Here is a 16,427-nt window from a genome sequence, read left to right on the forward strand (position 1 = left end):
GTGATACTGCCTCGGAAACCCAAGGAGGGGTCTCTATGAGTCGGGGCCGACTCGATGGCAAATAACAACAACAACAACAACATTGAAAATGTATTACAAAGAAGATAAAATTGAAGATTTTGTCTGACCAAAATTATTAAATCCTAATTCTCAAATATCTACTCCTCAAACTATGCCAATTGTTAATCTCCAATATAAAAGCTCTTGAGGCACTTCTAAGGGAAATGTCATGTAGAAAGCTATACTTGAAATAATACACTCAATGGATACAACTCTGAGAATTCTCAACAATTTCCATAGCTTATTCCTGATGCCCCACACAAACGTATGCTGCCTTTTGCTCAAAGACATTGATCTAAGAATATATAATTAGAGCTTGAGTGCTTATAATACATTAGGCTTCATGATGTGGATGCTGAAAAGGTGGTGGAACAACAAAGCTACTCACACTCAACATTTTAGATGGCAAAATTGCCTGTTTCAGTACCTAAGGCATTTTAAAACCCTGCAATTTTGTCTCTCTGGCAACCCATAATTTTTCATTTGTTTTTATTTACTCAGTAACCCCAGGAAAAAGAAGACATTGGCACTGAACCCACAGTCCTTCAGCTGTCACCAGATTTTGCTATATATATTACAGATGTATAGACCCCTTTATCTGATTCTCACAACCTAAAAATGCAATATATCTGCATTGCACTTGAGAGTTAATAAAGTGTTTCACACCTACCTTATATCTTTAATCTTCTTGTTGTTTTGTTCTCCTGGCTCTAGCAAAAATTCTGTTACCTGGAATTAAAATAACAACCTTTTCCTTTTCCACCACTCATCTGTCAGTTTGTCATACTGTGATGAATTGCATGCGGCTGTGTCGAGACTATGTCACTGGTATTTCAAATGCCAGCAGAATTGTCCATGGTGGACAGGTTTCACTGGAGCTTCCAGACTAAGACAGATTGGAAAGAAAGACAGGGTCATCTGAAAAAAATTGGCCACTAAAAACCTTATGAGTACCCCTTTTGTCTGTCTGAGCAGCACCATGGCGTTCGGCAAGAATAAGTGCATTACAAAAGGTAGCCAAAAAAAAAAAAGGAGCCAAGAAGAAAGTAGTTTGTCCATTTTCTAAGAAAGATTGGTATGATGTGAAAGCACTAGCTATGTTCCATGTAAGAAACATTGAGAAAACAGTAGTGACAAGGAGTCAAGGAACCAAAATTGTATCTGATGGCCTCAAGGGTTGTTTTTGAAGTAAGCCTTGCTGATCTGCAGAATGATGAAGTTACTTTTCGAAAATTCAAGATAATTACTGAGGATGTTCAGGGGAAAAAAAGTGCCTGACCAACTTACATGGCATGGATCTTACCCATGACAAAATGTGCTCCATGGTCAAAAAATGGTAGGCCGTGATTGAAGTTCATGTTGATGTCAAGACTGCAGATGGTTATTTGCTTTGTCTGTTCTGTGTTGGTTTCACTAAAAAATGCAACAATCAGATTCAGAAGACCTTTTATGCTCAGCACCAACAGGTCTGCCAAATCTGGAAAAAAATGATAGAAATCATGACCCGAGAGGTGTGAACAAATGACTTGAAAGAAATCGTCAATAAATTGATTCCAGACGGCATTGGGGAGGACATAGAAAAGTCTTGCCAATCTATTTGTGCTCTCCAAGATGTGGTCATTGGAAAAGTAAAAATGCTGAAGAAGCCCAAGTTTGAATTGGAAAAACTCATGGAGCTTCATGGTGAAGGCAGTAGTTCTGGAAAAGCTACAAGAGATGACACAGGTGCTAAAGTTGAATGAGCTGATGGCTATGAACCACCAGTTCAAGAATCTGTTTAAAATTCAGATTTTAATAGTGACAAATAAAAAATACGATTTGTAAAAAAAAAAAAAAAGGAGTAGGAGTGAAACACTGTTTATTATTAGAAAGCTTTATGAATAGCAGTGAAACACTGTTTGAGATAGAGCCAGAAGATGAGGCCCTCAGTTTGGAAAGGACTCAATATACAATTGGGAAAAAGCTGCCTCCTCAAAATAAAGTCAACCTTAATGACATGGATAGAGCACATTTGGATGGATTAAGACCTTCATTTGCTGATGGCATATGACTCAAAATTAGAAGAAACAGCTGCAAAAATTCATTAATAATTGGAATGTGGAGTGTACAAAATATGAATAGGAAAATTGGAAGTTGTCAAAAATGAAAAGAAACACATAAAGATAGATATCCTAGGCATTGGTGAGCAGAAATGCACTGGTATTCATAATCTTGAATCACACAATCATATGGTATACTATGCTGCACATAACAATATGTAGAGGAATTGCATCACATTCATCATCAAAAAGAACATTTCAAGGTCTATCCTTCAAGTTGAAGCTAAAGACAATTAAAGCAAGTCTATGGGAACCAAAATATGACCTTGATTATATCACTCCTGAATTTAGAGACCATCTAAAGAACAGATTTGATGCATTGAACACTAATAACCAAAAAACAGAGGAATGTGAGATAACATCAAGAACATCATCCATGAAAACAGCAAAAGGTTATGGAAAAGAATAAAAGACAAAAATGGATGTCAGAAGAGACTCTGAAACTTGCTCTTGAACAGAGAGTGGCAAAAGCAAATGGAAGAAATGACAAGATAAAAGAGCTGAACAGAAGATTTCAAAGAGCAGCTCGAGAAGGCAAAGTTAATTATTATAATGAAATATACAAAGATCTGGAGTTAGAAAACCAAAAGGGATGAACACGCTGGCATTCCTCAAGCTGAAAGAACTGAAGAAAAAATTCAAGCCTCAAGTTGCATTATTGAAAGATTCTATGGGCAAAATATTGAACAATGCAGGAAACACCAAAAGAAGATGGAAGGAATACACAGAGACACTGTACCAAAAAGAATTTGTCAATGATCATCCATTTCAGGAGGTGGAATGTGATCAAGAACCATTGGTACTGAAGGAAGAAGTTGAAGCTGCACTGAAGGACTTGGCAAAGAACAAGGCTCCAGGAAATGACGGGATACTTTTTGAGATGTTTCAACAAATGGATGTTGCACTGGAGGCACACACTTGTCTATGCCAAGAAATGTGGGAGACCTGGCCAACTGACTGGAAGATATCCATATTTATACCCATTCCAAGGAAATGTGATCCCATAGAATGTGGAAATTATTGCAATATCATTAATATCACACACAAGTAAAATCCTGCTAAAGATAATAAAAAATGGTTGCAGCAGTATATTGACAGAGAACTTCCAGAAATGCAAGCTGGATTCAAAAGAGGACATGGAATGAGGGATATCATTGCTGATATCAGATGGATCTTGGTTGAAAGCAACAAATACCAGAAATTTGTTTACTTGTGTTGTATTGACTATGCAAAAGCATTCGATTCTGCAGATCACAACAAATTATGGATAACATTGAGAAGAATTCCAGAATACTTAATTGTACTCATGAGGAACCTGTACATAGATCAGGAGGCTGTCATTTGAACAGAACAAGAGGATACTGCCTGCTTTAAAATCAGGAAGGGGGTGTGTCAGGGTTGTATCCTTTCACCATCTTTATTCAATCTGTACTCTGAGCAAATAATCAGAGAAGCTGGATTATATGAAGAAGAATGTGGCATCAGGATTGGAGGAAGAGTCATTAACATCTTGTGATATGCAGATGACACAACTTTGCTTGCTGAAAATGAAGATGACTTGAAGCACTTGCTGATGAAGATTAAAGACTACTGTCTGCAGTATGGATTATGCTTCAACATAAAGAAAACAATCCAACTCCCAATGCGAGTTACTATTAAAAATTTATTATGCAGCCCTCAAATTTTTGCGGCAACTACCAAAGCTAAAGAGGAAGAAATTGAAGATTTTTACCAACATCTGCAGTCTGAAATTGATCAAACAAGATGTATTGATAATTAATGATGATTGGAATGCAAAAGTTGGAAACAAAGAAGAATCACCAGTAGTGGGAAAATATGGCCTTGATGGTAGGAATGATGCTGGAGATCGCATGATAGCATTTTGTAAAACCAACAACTTATTTTGGTAAATACCTTACTCAACAACATAAACCACAGTTACACACGTGGACCTTGCCAGACTGATTCACTGGAATCAAATTGACTACATCTATGGAAAAAGGTGATGGAGAAGCTCAATATCATCAGTTGAAACAAGGTCAAGAGCTGAACAGATCATCAATCACTCATATGCAAGTTCAAGTTGAAACTAAAGAAAATTAAGACAAATCCATGAAAGGCAAAATATGACCTTGACTATATCCCACCTGAATTTAGAGACTACCTGAAGAACAGCTTTGATGCATTGAACACCAACGACAGAAGACCAGACAAGCTGTGGGATCACATCAAGAACATCATACATGAAGAAAGGAAAAGGTTATTAAAAAGACAGGAAAGGAAGAAAATATCAAAATGTATGTCAGAAGAGATTCTGAACTTTGCTTTTGAACATAGAGTAACAAAAGCAAAAGAAAGAAATGTTGAAATAAAAGAGCTGAACTGAAGATTTCAAAGTGTGGCTCAAGAATACAAAATAAATTATAATAATGAAATGTGCAAAGACCTGGAATTAAAAAACCAAAAGAGAAGAACATGCTTGGCATTTCTCAAACTGAAAGAACTGAAGAAAAAATTCAAGTCTTGAATTGCAATATTGAAGGATTCTGTGAGCAAAATGTTGAATGATGCAGGAAACTTCAAAAGAAGATGAGAGGAATACACAGCCTGTGACAAAAAGAACTGGTTGACATTCAACATTTCAGGAGGTAGAATATAATCAAGAACTAGTGGTATTGAAGGAAGAAGCCCAATCTGCACTGAAGTAATTTGTGAAAAACAAGGCTCCAGGAATTGATGGAAATACCCACTGAGATGTTTCAATAAATGGTTGCAGTGCTGGTGTGCTTACTCATTCATCCTAAGAAATTTGGAAGACAGCTACCTGGCCAACAAACTGGAAGAGATCAACATTTGTGGGCTCATTGTTTTCCTCCTTCAGTGTCATCTGCTTATTCCTCTCCTAGGTCTGCTGCAATCGTTAGTGTATTTTCCTGTCTCCCTCCTTTCATGTGGGTAATGAAAGTATGCTACATCTTTGCACTCCTAATATGTATCACAGTGTCAAATATTATTTGTTTATTTAATTAAATTATCTATTCAGCAAGTGTACTGGGCATCCAGTAAGTGACAGGCACTCTCCTAAGAATTGGCTAAAATAGTGGAGTTGACATTTTAATAGCAGGTAACAGAAAATAATTTCATAAAGCTATAATATGCTTGATGGTAATAAGTGCTATAGAGAATAAAAATTAAATAAATAAATAGATAATGGGATGGAAGCTGGTTTGATTATGAAATGGTGGCAACAGGATACTGTATCATATAGCGTAAGCCAGGGAAAGATTTTCTATTAAAATGATATTTAAGCAAATATCCAAAGCAAGTGAGGAAGTGAGCCATGTAACTATCTATGAAGGTATGTATCAAATGAAAATAACAGCAAGGGCACCTGTGGCAGGAGTGTGGTCAGCATATTTGAGGAACTACTAAGTGACCAGAGTAGCTGGTGCAGAGAGAGAAAGAGGGGGAGTACCCAGAGACAGCTCACAAAAACTCTGAGGTAAGTGGGCTGGGGCGGATCATATAGAGTGATAGGAAGGAGTTTGTATATTGATCTGATGAGGATAGAAGTTACTAGGACATTTTGGAGGTTATTTTGGATGGAGAAGTGATGTGATCTGGCTTCTGTGTGGAAATAGATTAAAACATAGATAATGATGGGATGTGGAAGACCAGTGAGGAAACTATTTATCCAGGGGAAAAGAGATTGTGGTTTAGGATAAGGCCGAGCTATAGAGGAATGATAGATTGTGACCTTCTGGTTGTGTTTTGAAGGTCAAGAGAGCAAGAATGTATGACATAGATGAATTGTGTTCATTCTCCCTCCCTCTTTTTCTGTGTCTTTCTCTTCTCTTTTTTTCCTTCTGAAAAATACATATAAGCATTCATACCATAATATGCATTCTTGATAAAATAAAAATGAGTGAACCTGATTTGTTCACAGAAAATGTCTGTTTTTGAGCAATGGAATTAGAGTGATAATTTGTCCTTTGAAGAACTCAAATGAATATTTTGTGAGTATTACTGAAGAATTTATTGTGGAAAGAAGACAGTATTTATTATGGTCAGAAGGTCAGAGTTCATGTCCCTATACTGTATAATATCCATATAATATATAATATATATGTTGTTGTTGTTGTCATGTGCCATCAAGTCAGACTTGACTCACAGCGACCCCTCCTTGGGTTTCCAAGGCAGTATCACTAAGGAAGTAGATTGCCCAACTTTCCTTCCAAGGAGTGGCTAGTGAGTTTGAACCACCAGCCCTCTGGTTAGCAGTCAAATGCCTTAGGCACTACGCTACCAGAGCTCCTATAATATATATAGATATATTGAATTGGCTGAGTTGTTTAATCCTTCTGAGTCTCAGTTGCTTTACTAGTAAAGTAAGATATGCACATTCTTGATCACATAGAGACATTATGAATATAAAAAGTTAAGTTATATGAAAGTACATTTTAGGTAATATAATGTAGTACATCACATATTTTTTTTGTCAATATCTAACATATCCATAGCACTTTATATGAGTTAAACTTATTTTCACAGTAAGTCCTAGCAACTGGTACACCATCCGATCTGCAGCCTATACGACTATGAGACCAGAAGAAATAGATGGTGCTTGGCTACTACTGTCAACCACTTGGAAAAGGATCTTTGTAGGAGATACTGGATAGACAGGGGGAACAATGTGGAACAAAACTCAAAATCATTTGGGAAAAAAACAAAAGGCGGGGAACAGGTTTACTGGCCCGATGGAGCCTGGTGGAACTACTGAGACTATGGCCCCTAGCTCTCCTTCAGGTCTGGAATTGAACACACACCTGTAGCTTCCAGCCAAGCAGTAAACATGCATACTAGTTGAGCATTTATCTGAGGTAGATACATTCCTTGAAGAGAACAAGTAAGAGAGAAAGAAGGGCTGCTCAGGCACAGGGAGACAGCTCAGGGGGTAGGAGTGCATGGAGGGATGGACACAGGGAAGTGGTACCTATCGGGAGGAAGTGGGAGGGGAGATGTTGCGTTGTGCTAAATAGTGGTCAATGTCATGAGACAAAGTGTATGTGATCTGCTGTATGGAAAGTGTATTTGCTCTGTAAATTTTCATCCAAATCACAATTTAAAAAAAAAACAAAACCTTATTTTCATATATATTTCACCATCACAATGCATACTTTGATATAGTGCCCACTACAATAAATATTTTGAAGATTATAGCTCAAATAATATCCCTATTTGAAAGAGCGAAAAAAATGAACCTTCGTGACCTTAAATGTTTTTTCAAACATAAAGGAAAAGTTAACTTTATATTACTAACCATATGAGGAGAAAGGAGTGAAAACAGCTGACAGCTGATCTTATTCTCTCTGAATTGCTTTTCAATTGCAGAAACGAGGAAAGAGGTAGACCCTCTCAGGAAAAGAAGGCAGACAGACTGGCCTAAACTCCTTGAAAACATTCTTGAAATTGTACTTCCTTGTAAATAGACTAATAACATGGTCTAGGAGGAGAACCTTAATCTCTGAAAAGTTCTTATCAGCACATCCTCAGTCTAAGATCATTTATCACAAGCAAACCTAAGATCTAAGCATTTATGGAGCATGGTCCCATGGAGAATATAATAACGTAAGTCCTATAATGATCTGAGTATAAAATGGAAAGATTTTATAATGAAAACATTCCAGAGAAGGAAACATTATGGAAGTCCCTCTTTTTCTCACCTCGATTAATGCTGAGAAGTTGCCTACATTCTCGTACAAATGATCACATAACCCTATCCTCAGTTCTTTTGCCATTCTGCTGACTTACATAATATGATGACTTTACGCCAGATCACTTGGGCCTTTGGTAAGTACTAACTTCTCATTTGTGCACTTGTTCTCAACATCCAGTTGTTCTACTGGTCAGCCTTGGATATACGATAGGGGACACTATGGGTCAGAATGGACTCGATGGCCATGAGTTTTGTTTACTGTCATTTTCAAAAGCCTCTTCAGCTTTAGGACAAGGATTCTAACTCCATTTGTTAAAGACTATTTACCAACTCCAATGCAGTAACTAATAAATAAAAATAAGCATTTCTCCTGCTTGCTCATTTGAAACATATCATTTTTCTGACTATTATCTGTCAGATGTACATTTTGCTACAGAGCTTTGAGTCCATAATTTAATCTCCTTTTTCTTGGTGCCAGCATAAGCTGGCATTGATCATCCCATTTCTTACCAGGTGGAGTAAGGATCCCCCTGAGGAAAGAGGAGTGTGAGGATCGGCCCCTTCCTTCAGTAGTCGAAGCACTGTAAGAACGAAGAAGAGAAAGGAGTTATAGCAAACCTTTATCCCACAGTCTGAACTAAAATTGAGGCATTTTTTTTTTTTTTATGAAAAATGCAAACAGCTGATGAAAGCCAAAGATAAAGCATTGATTATCATGCGACATTATTTCATGTACTAATGAAAGGATGATTAGTAGCCTTTCTTTTTGTAACAAGCTTATTCTTCAATTTGCAATTTTGATAACCTCCTACAGCCATACAAATTATTAAGAAAGTCCATTGTTTCTTTGGGCCTAATTCATACATCCTTTCTAGAATAAAGGAAGAAAAAAATAAAGAAATTATTGGGTTGATGTGGTAATTACCTCACTAAATTTTTATTTTTTTGACTCCTTAAGAACCATTAGCTTAAAACAATTGAAGTTTACATTTGGAAGATTAAACTTGCATCTATAGCCATTTTATTACCTCTTGGCACTGTTTTCATCATTCTCACAAAACACTAAGGGACAAAGGAATTTATATCTATATTAGTGATGCCAAGTGAATCAAAATCTATACTAATTATCAGAATAAATTCACACTTGGGAGGTGACCTATTTTTCCATTTGAATAGCAAAGGTGAATTAATTAGGAAATGGAATGCCATAAGGCATTAAGGGATTGATTGTGTTGCATCCCCTGTGACTTAAAGTGGGGCTATAAAACAAGCCCCAGTAGAAAGATTCATCAATTCTCTGAGGCACTGTAGTAGTTTCCACTATGCTAATAACAGTATCAGAGTCTTAGTAAAAAAAAAGCCACTAATGCATTTTCTACCCTAAAATATAATTAAATCAACACTTCCATTTCATTATAAAACATAGCTATACAAATTGGCACAGATTCAAACTAACAGTTAGTGGAAGTATACCGTCTTTACTAAATATTTCTGCAACCTGAAAAGTTACTTGAATGGACCTTTTTACTGTGGCATCCTGATTATTTTATGTGTTCCAATATCTAGTGTCATACCATATTTCCCAAATCCAACTTCATATCACAGAAGACATTACCAGTCTGGGTGGACATAGTTAGTTATTCTGGCAATTTTTTCTCTCCAGGAACAACCTCTCTCATGACAGATGCAGTAGTTTTGAGAACATAGGCCTTCCAACTTGTGAAACAGGCCAGTTAAACCCACGCTAGTGGCTAAGGTGGTGAGAACAACAACCCCACATCCAACCCAGTGGACAGCTTTTCTTTATTCCCAGTACCATTTGTCCAAATCTCTCTCCCTAGAGAAGTCAGATACATTTCTGTTCTCTCTGAGCAAGAAAAACACTTGGCCTTGACTTCTTTAATCTTAGGATCTATTCTTCCCAGGTCTTTCCTAAACAAAAGTTCCTGAATGGAGGGATTTCTAAATCTATTCATTTACCAATGACATTAATTTGACAATATTTTTCCTTCAATCAAGGATTTAATACTTTTTCACAAACTAGCTTTGGCTAATGTTTGGTAATTTGTTACAAAAAAATTAGAAGTGGTAATCTTCCAAGATGAACTGCAATCTGATATCATGTGATGCATACACTTGCTTACCTGGTGACACCTCTCTCTCTCACTTGTGAAAAAAAATCTTTGAGGTGAAAGGCCTTCTTTTCTGTTCTTCTCTGTATTTCTTGGAATCTTTCTGTGGTGTGGTTTGTAGGTGCCGCTCTCTCCCTTTCTTTCTCCCTCTCTATAAATATCTATCAATAATTAATTAATGCTATTCTTGATCCTTCACTTATTTTTTACCCTTAACATTTAAAGACCATTGAACTCTGCAAAATATTTATAAATATCTTCACCAATGATTTACTCAGAAAATAAACAGGACTTTTATCCTAACATTTATTTATTTATGCTTGAAAAATGAAATGATTCACCTGGAATGAATAGCTCATAGTGCTTTACAGTCTGCATAACTTTTGCACAAGCATAGTCTTACTACAAATATACAAATACAATTTGAAGTAGTTGTTGTTGTTAGGTGCTGTTGAGTCATCTTTGACTCAGAGTGACTTTGTGTACAACAAAACGAAACACTGCCTAGTCCTGTACCAGTCCCATGATCCTTGCTCTACCTGAGCCCAGTGTTGCCGCCACTGTGTCAAACCATCTTGTTGAGGGCCTTCACTTTTTTTGTTGACCCTCTATTTTACCAAGCATGATATCCTTCTCCAAGGAATGGTCCCTTCTGACAACATGACCAAAGAAGGTGAGATGAAGTCTGGCCATTCTTTCAAGGAGCATTCTGGCTGCACTTCCTTGAGGATAGATTTGTTAGTTCTTTTTGCAGTCCGTGGTACTCTCAGCATTCTTCACCAACACCACAACTCAAAAGCATCAACTCTTCTTCAGTCTTCTTTATTCAATGTCTAGCCCTTACATGCTTAAGAGGCAATTGAAAATACTATGGCTTGGGTTGGCATATCTTTGCTCTTCAGCATTTGAAAGAAATCTTTTGCAGCAGATTTGCCAAATCCAATATGTCATCTTATGTCTTGACTACTGCTTCCATTGGTGTTGATTGTAGAGCCAAGTAATATGAAGTCTTTGACAACTTCAATCTTTTCTCCATTTATCATAATGTTGCTTATTGGTCTAGTTGTGAGGATTTTTGTTTTCTTTATATTGAAGTGTAATCCATACTGCAGACTGTAGTCTTCAATCTTTATCAGTAAATTTTCAAGTCATCCTCACTTTCAGCAAGCACAGTTGTGTCATCTGCATATTGCAGGTTGTTAAAGAGTCTTCCCCCAATTCTCATGTCATGTTCTACTTCACATAATCCAGCTTCTCAGATTATTTGTTCAGCATATAAATTAAATAAAAATGGTGAAAGGATACAACTCTGACACACTCCCTTCTTGATTTTAAACTATGCGGTATCCCCTTGTTTTTTTCAAAAAACAGCCTCCTGGTCTATGAACAGGTTCCTCATGAGTACAATTAAGTGTTCTGGAATTCCAATCTTATTAATGTTATCCATAATTTGTTATGATCCACACAATTGAATGGTTTTGCATAGTCAATAAAACATAAAAAAAAAAATCTTTCTGGTATTCTTTGCTTTCAGCCAAGATCCATTTAACATCAGCAATGAGATCCCTGGTTTCACATCCTCTTCTGAATCCAGCTTGCCTTTCTGAAAGTTCTCCGTCAATATACTGCTCCAGCTGTTTTTTAATTATCTTCAGTAAGATTTTACTTGCATGTAACATTAATGATATTGTTTGATAATTTCCACATTCTTATGGCATGCTTGAACCTTGCATGTAGCCAAGTCATTGTTCAGCAGTCTGCCATGCTTTGCTGATCTTGGAACTTTCAATGAATTTTAATTAATTGCCAGCTGTGTGGTTCGGTAATATTGGGAACTGTGCCTTCTCACTTGTGACCTTGTGTTTGTCAGCCTCAGCTGCCAGCAGCTGCCTGAGTAAAGAGATGCCTCTAGCTTCAGTGGGCCATGAATGAAAGACAGAGCTGAAGCCCAAGGTTGAGGGGCTTTCACCCAGCCACTAGAGCTTGGCACTTTGAACTCAGGCTGCTACCCTCCAAAACTGTAAGAGAATAAAATTCCTATTTGTTTGAACCATTCCCATTTGTGGTATATTTTCGTTAGAGTGGCACTAGAGGTAACCAAAACAGAATATTTGAGGTAGATTGTATTATATTAGTTAAATATCAGTTAAATGTCATGAAATTTTTAGGTAGAATTCACTGTGTATCGTGAGTTACATGCACTATGAATCAGTAATGCATTGGCTTTGGGTCTGAGGCCTGGCTCCACTGATTGCAACATGAGTCCACCAGGAAACCTTCTAAATCTATGTTTCAGTTTTGTCAGTAAAATAATGGGCTATTGCTATTCCCATCTCATGGGATTATTGTGAGAATTAAATGAGATAATCTATATAGCAATTTACCATGCGTCCTGGCACTTCGTAAGTACCATTAAATATTTTCCATTAGTAAAATTGCCATAAATAATAATTCTATAATATTATAATCATAGAATCCATATTTTAAGTCCTACACTAAACTTTTCAAAACTCTCTAATTATTGAATTTATATATAGAATACAAGCAATGAAATTTTAGCAATATCTGTTTTATGGCTTAGTATGCATTTTACCAAACAGGAAAAGGAGGAGTGATGCTCTGAGGGGAAAATGAACAAAAGCAAAGGAAAATGATGATTGTGGGTTATATGAATACTCTTTTATGGTTGGAAATTGAGTGTATCTTGGAAGAACATATGGAGAATGTTGCATATTATGCTAAAAGATCTGGACATCAAATTGTGGGCCAAAAGGAGGGGCCATAGGATTTTAAGCAGGCAAGCAGAATGAAATCTCTGGGAGAAAAAATTTAATATTTAAGAGAGGGCAATATGAGGACTAGCTCCAACTGTGCTTAAATTCTGAATGGATGTTGAGGCTTATGCCAGAGGGTGTCACTATAATGAGGGCCCAAGGCCTTGTTGTGGAGGATGCAGAATGGGCTGCTTAGCCTCAGATATAATGGGAATTAGCCATATTTCAGAGGGACAGGTCTACAGCCAGGACAACAGCCAAGATAAGTCTAAGTCACTAGGCTAACCGAGACCAGCTCACAAAGGGGATAACATGAGGCAATGCACTACTGTGGAGTTGGATCTGACTCATAGTGAACCCTCCTTGGGTTTCCAAAGTGTTATCACTATGGAAATAGATTACCCAACCTTCTTTCTGAGGAGGGGCTGGTGACTTTGAACCACCAGTCTTCCGGTTAGCAGTCAAATGCCTTAGGCACTATGCTACCACAGCTCCCCACAAAAGGGATATAGATAATAAATATTTAAAAGTTTATTATAAGTTTTACTACTATAAAGATTATGTAGCACACAATTTATAAAAACTAAATACACAGTATCTGTTATTGTAAATTTCATACAACAAATTAATTCTCAAAGAACATTTTTCATTTTTGCCAAAACCAAAAAGGGTACAGTAGATGTGAATAATCTCAAGAGCACAGATAATACACTACTGGAAAGAGCCATCAGGTGGTAAGGAGAATTGCCTGAGTGTTCGGGAATCAAAAAAGGACAGACACCAGACATTCCTTCTTGCCACATTGACATAGATGAGAAAGCAACATCTTTTCCTTCATTCTTCCATATATTACTCAGGGAAAAAATAAATGGGGCAATTTGAAAGAAAGCATTTTCTTTTTCCTTGGTAGGAGGACTATTTTCTGAAGGAAATGTTTACAGGATCAGATTGAACAGAATTAGAACCCATCTGGATATTGGTTGGCTCCCTTCCTCCTCCATTACCATGGATGAGGACTCAAGAGAAATGAATAGTAGATCAACTATATTCAAAATAAAGAAATAGCATGTTATGTGCATATGTAAATGATTGTGTGAGGTCAATTCTATAACTGTAAGGTGCTTAAATACAAAGCTAAGAAGAATATGTCACATGCATAAACAGAAGTTTTGTAACTAATAAAGAACTTTGAAGACAAAGGGCCCACGTTTAACACTAACACATATTGAGCACTTTTCTCAGTGCTTACTTCTGGCATTCCTGAAAGTATTTCATGTGTAAAGGTTAATTCAATTATCCCTACAATTCTGTGATATCAATACTACATTGTTACTGTTTTACTAACAAGAAAACAGGCTCTGATAGATTATGGGATGGTCCCAATCCATAGAGCGAGCACAGGGTGGATTTAAAATGCAAGTGCAGGCAGTCTGACTCCAAAGCCCACGTTCTTAAACAAAAAGAGGACAATGCTGGAGGAAATGCAAGATTACAATAAGAATCAAAAACCCATTTCAATGCCCTTATAAGCACAAATTTTATGTAAAATTGTCTCAATTTAGATGAAAATTCTTTCTTCAGAAAGGTACAGGTTCATAGCAACCTTGTAAGAACATGATTGGAATTGCCAGTCATTTCAAATAGCACCACAATTTAGAATTTCTCTGTTACGATAAAATCTGCAAGGAAACAGCCTAAGGGAAAACAACCATCTGGGGACTAAACAGAATAATGAAGCTTAGGCTTCCTTTTATAACATTACCACTTGGAACTGATTCAGCATTTATTGTGTATTTGTAGCTTCATCATCAAGCTGCAGCAGAATTCCATCAAAATGTCTGTGTGTGAGACATGATTTGATATTTAAAACGAATTAATGCAGCCTCTAAATCCTCAGCTACTGGGTACAAAACAACTCAAATGCATCATAAAATTTTTCTAAGGAACTTTAATAGAATATGAAGCTGTGAACATCCTCACCATTATCAATAATTTTTTTTTTTTCAATGGTTGATTTTTTTTTTTTTAAAATAGCCCATATTGTACTTAGCATTTATTTTAAGTCTTGTAGCTATTACCATGATTTATTTTATCTATGCTGACAGTACATAATATTTTAAATTCTTTGGAGAAGGAATTAAGTGATTGCATAGTAATTATCTGATTGCATAGTAATTTAACCTATTCTCACACAATTCTCATGATAAAGATGGGTCTTGTTGTTAGTTGCTATGGAATTGATTTCAACTCATGGTGCAACAAGTGTTACAAGAGTAGAAATTTTACATTTCTACTTCTTCATTTACATTTCTAGGCCTTTCAGAAGTAGACCATCAACTCTGTTGTCCAATGTGCCTCTGGGTGGGTTTGAACCACTAACTTTTTTAGCTAGTTGCTGAGCACTAAACTGTTTGCACCACCCAAAGTCACCTGTGGATCTTGTAGGCACACAAAAATTTTACATTTAAAAACAACTGAGGAAAGGCGAGTAAAAAAAAAAAAAAAAGTAATGGGGTTTTAAATTTCATCTCAGCTATAAGTGCTGCAAAAGGCTTTTTTTAGAGATAGGGGATTGTATGTGGTAAAATGTGAGCAATTCTTAAACCAAATTGATGTATATGAGAATTCTTTGTATTATTTGCTCAGCTGTTTTGTAAAACTGATCTTATTTCTAAATAAAAAATTACAGCAAACAAAAAAATCAATCCAGTGTCATTTTCCCTCCCTGAATTGATAACAGAATCAATGTGAAGATTTCTAAAAATATAGATGTGAGAATTTCCAAACAATTGATAGTCCTCTAAGGAATGTTTTAAAATTTTATCGTATCTCATGTATAGGTCAATAAAGAAAGGAAGCATAAAGTAGGAATATAGAAATTCAGTTATAAACACCAAAGAAATGTCTATTTGTACAGTAACCCTGCTTAAATACGAATTCCCCACCTGATGCTTAAGGAATCAGAACTGACTAATAACAAAAACTAATAATAAACTAATAACAAAAATTGATTTAAGTAATTTCTTTAAAATAGATTTCCTTCTTAAATATTTCACAACCATCTTTTTTTTTTTTTTTTTTATCACCCTATATATCACACCATGAAATTGTAATTCTGTTTATCTATTTATCTACTGAGACCTTCTATAGAGCCACGGACCATTGTGACATCTAAGATTTTTCTCTTCCAAGGACCAATTTTTGTACCTTTGGGTGCAGTATCCTCCCTTTACAAATTATGCCCTGCTCAAATCTCCTGATTTAGTAGATTTCAGGTGACTCTAGGCAGATGGCTGCAATCTTAAGGGGAGCAGATAGCCAGGGCCTTTTATTTATTTATTTTTTCTTCCCCCTGCAGAGCCACTGGTGTATTTGAAGCACCAATGTTTTATTTAGCAGCTGAGTACTTAACTGTTGTGCCACCAGTGTTCCTTATTATAGAATTGTTGCAGTGTGCCATTGAATTAATGCTGATTACAGAATTAGGGGCTGATAAAGTTCAGAGTTAATGGTACATGCATTTCTATTATAGAATATATGGTCTATACTATTGTGCGTAACCCAGTGTCTCTCAGAACACACGATTTATTTATTTATTTATTTATTTAAATTTTATTTTATTTAGATTTGGGTGAAGATTTACAGA

General features: G+C 36.2%; 1 protein-coding gene and 1 pseudogene across 1 annotated transcript in view; one reads left to right on the forward strand and one right to left on the reverse strand.

Annotated features, from left to right (window-relative positions):
- MYO16 (myosin XVI) overlaps positions 1-16,427 on the reverse strand; it is a 974,663-nt gene that overhangs the window by 872,513 nt on the left and 85,723 nt on the right. The window contains exon 2 of the mRNA XM_007938926.2: positions 8,386-8,456. Coding sequence (XP_007937117.1) covers positions 8,386-8,456 — 71 coding nt within the window. The remainder of the gene's footprint in view (positions 1-8,385; positions 8,457-16,427) is intronic.
- Positions 1,040-1,841, forward strand: LOC103195371 (annotated as a pseudogene).

The sequence above is a fragment of the Orycteropus afer genome, unplaced genomic scaffold (genome assembly GCF_000298275.1).
Source record: "Orycteropus afer afer isolate SDZICR_OR568_19922 unplaced genomic scaffold, OryAfe1.0 scaffold00055, whole genome shotgun sequence".
Lineage (NCBI taxonomy): Eukaryota > Metazoa > Chordata > Mammalia > Tubulidentata > Orycteropodidae > Orycteropus > Orycteropus afer.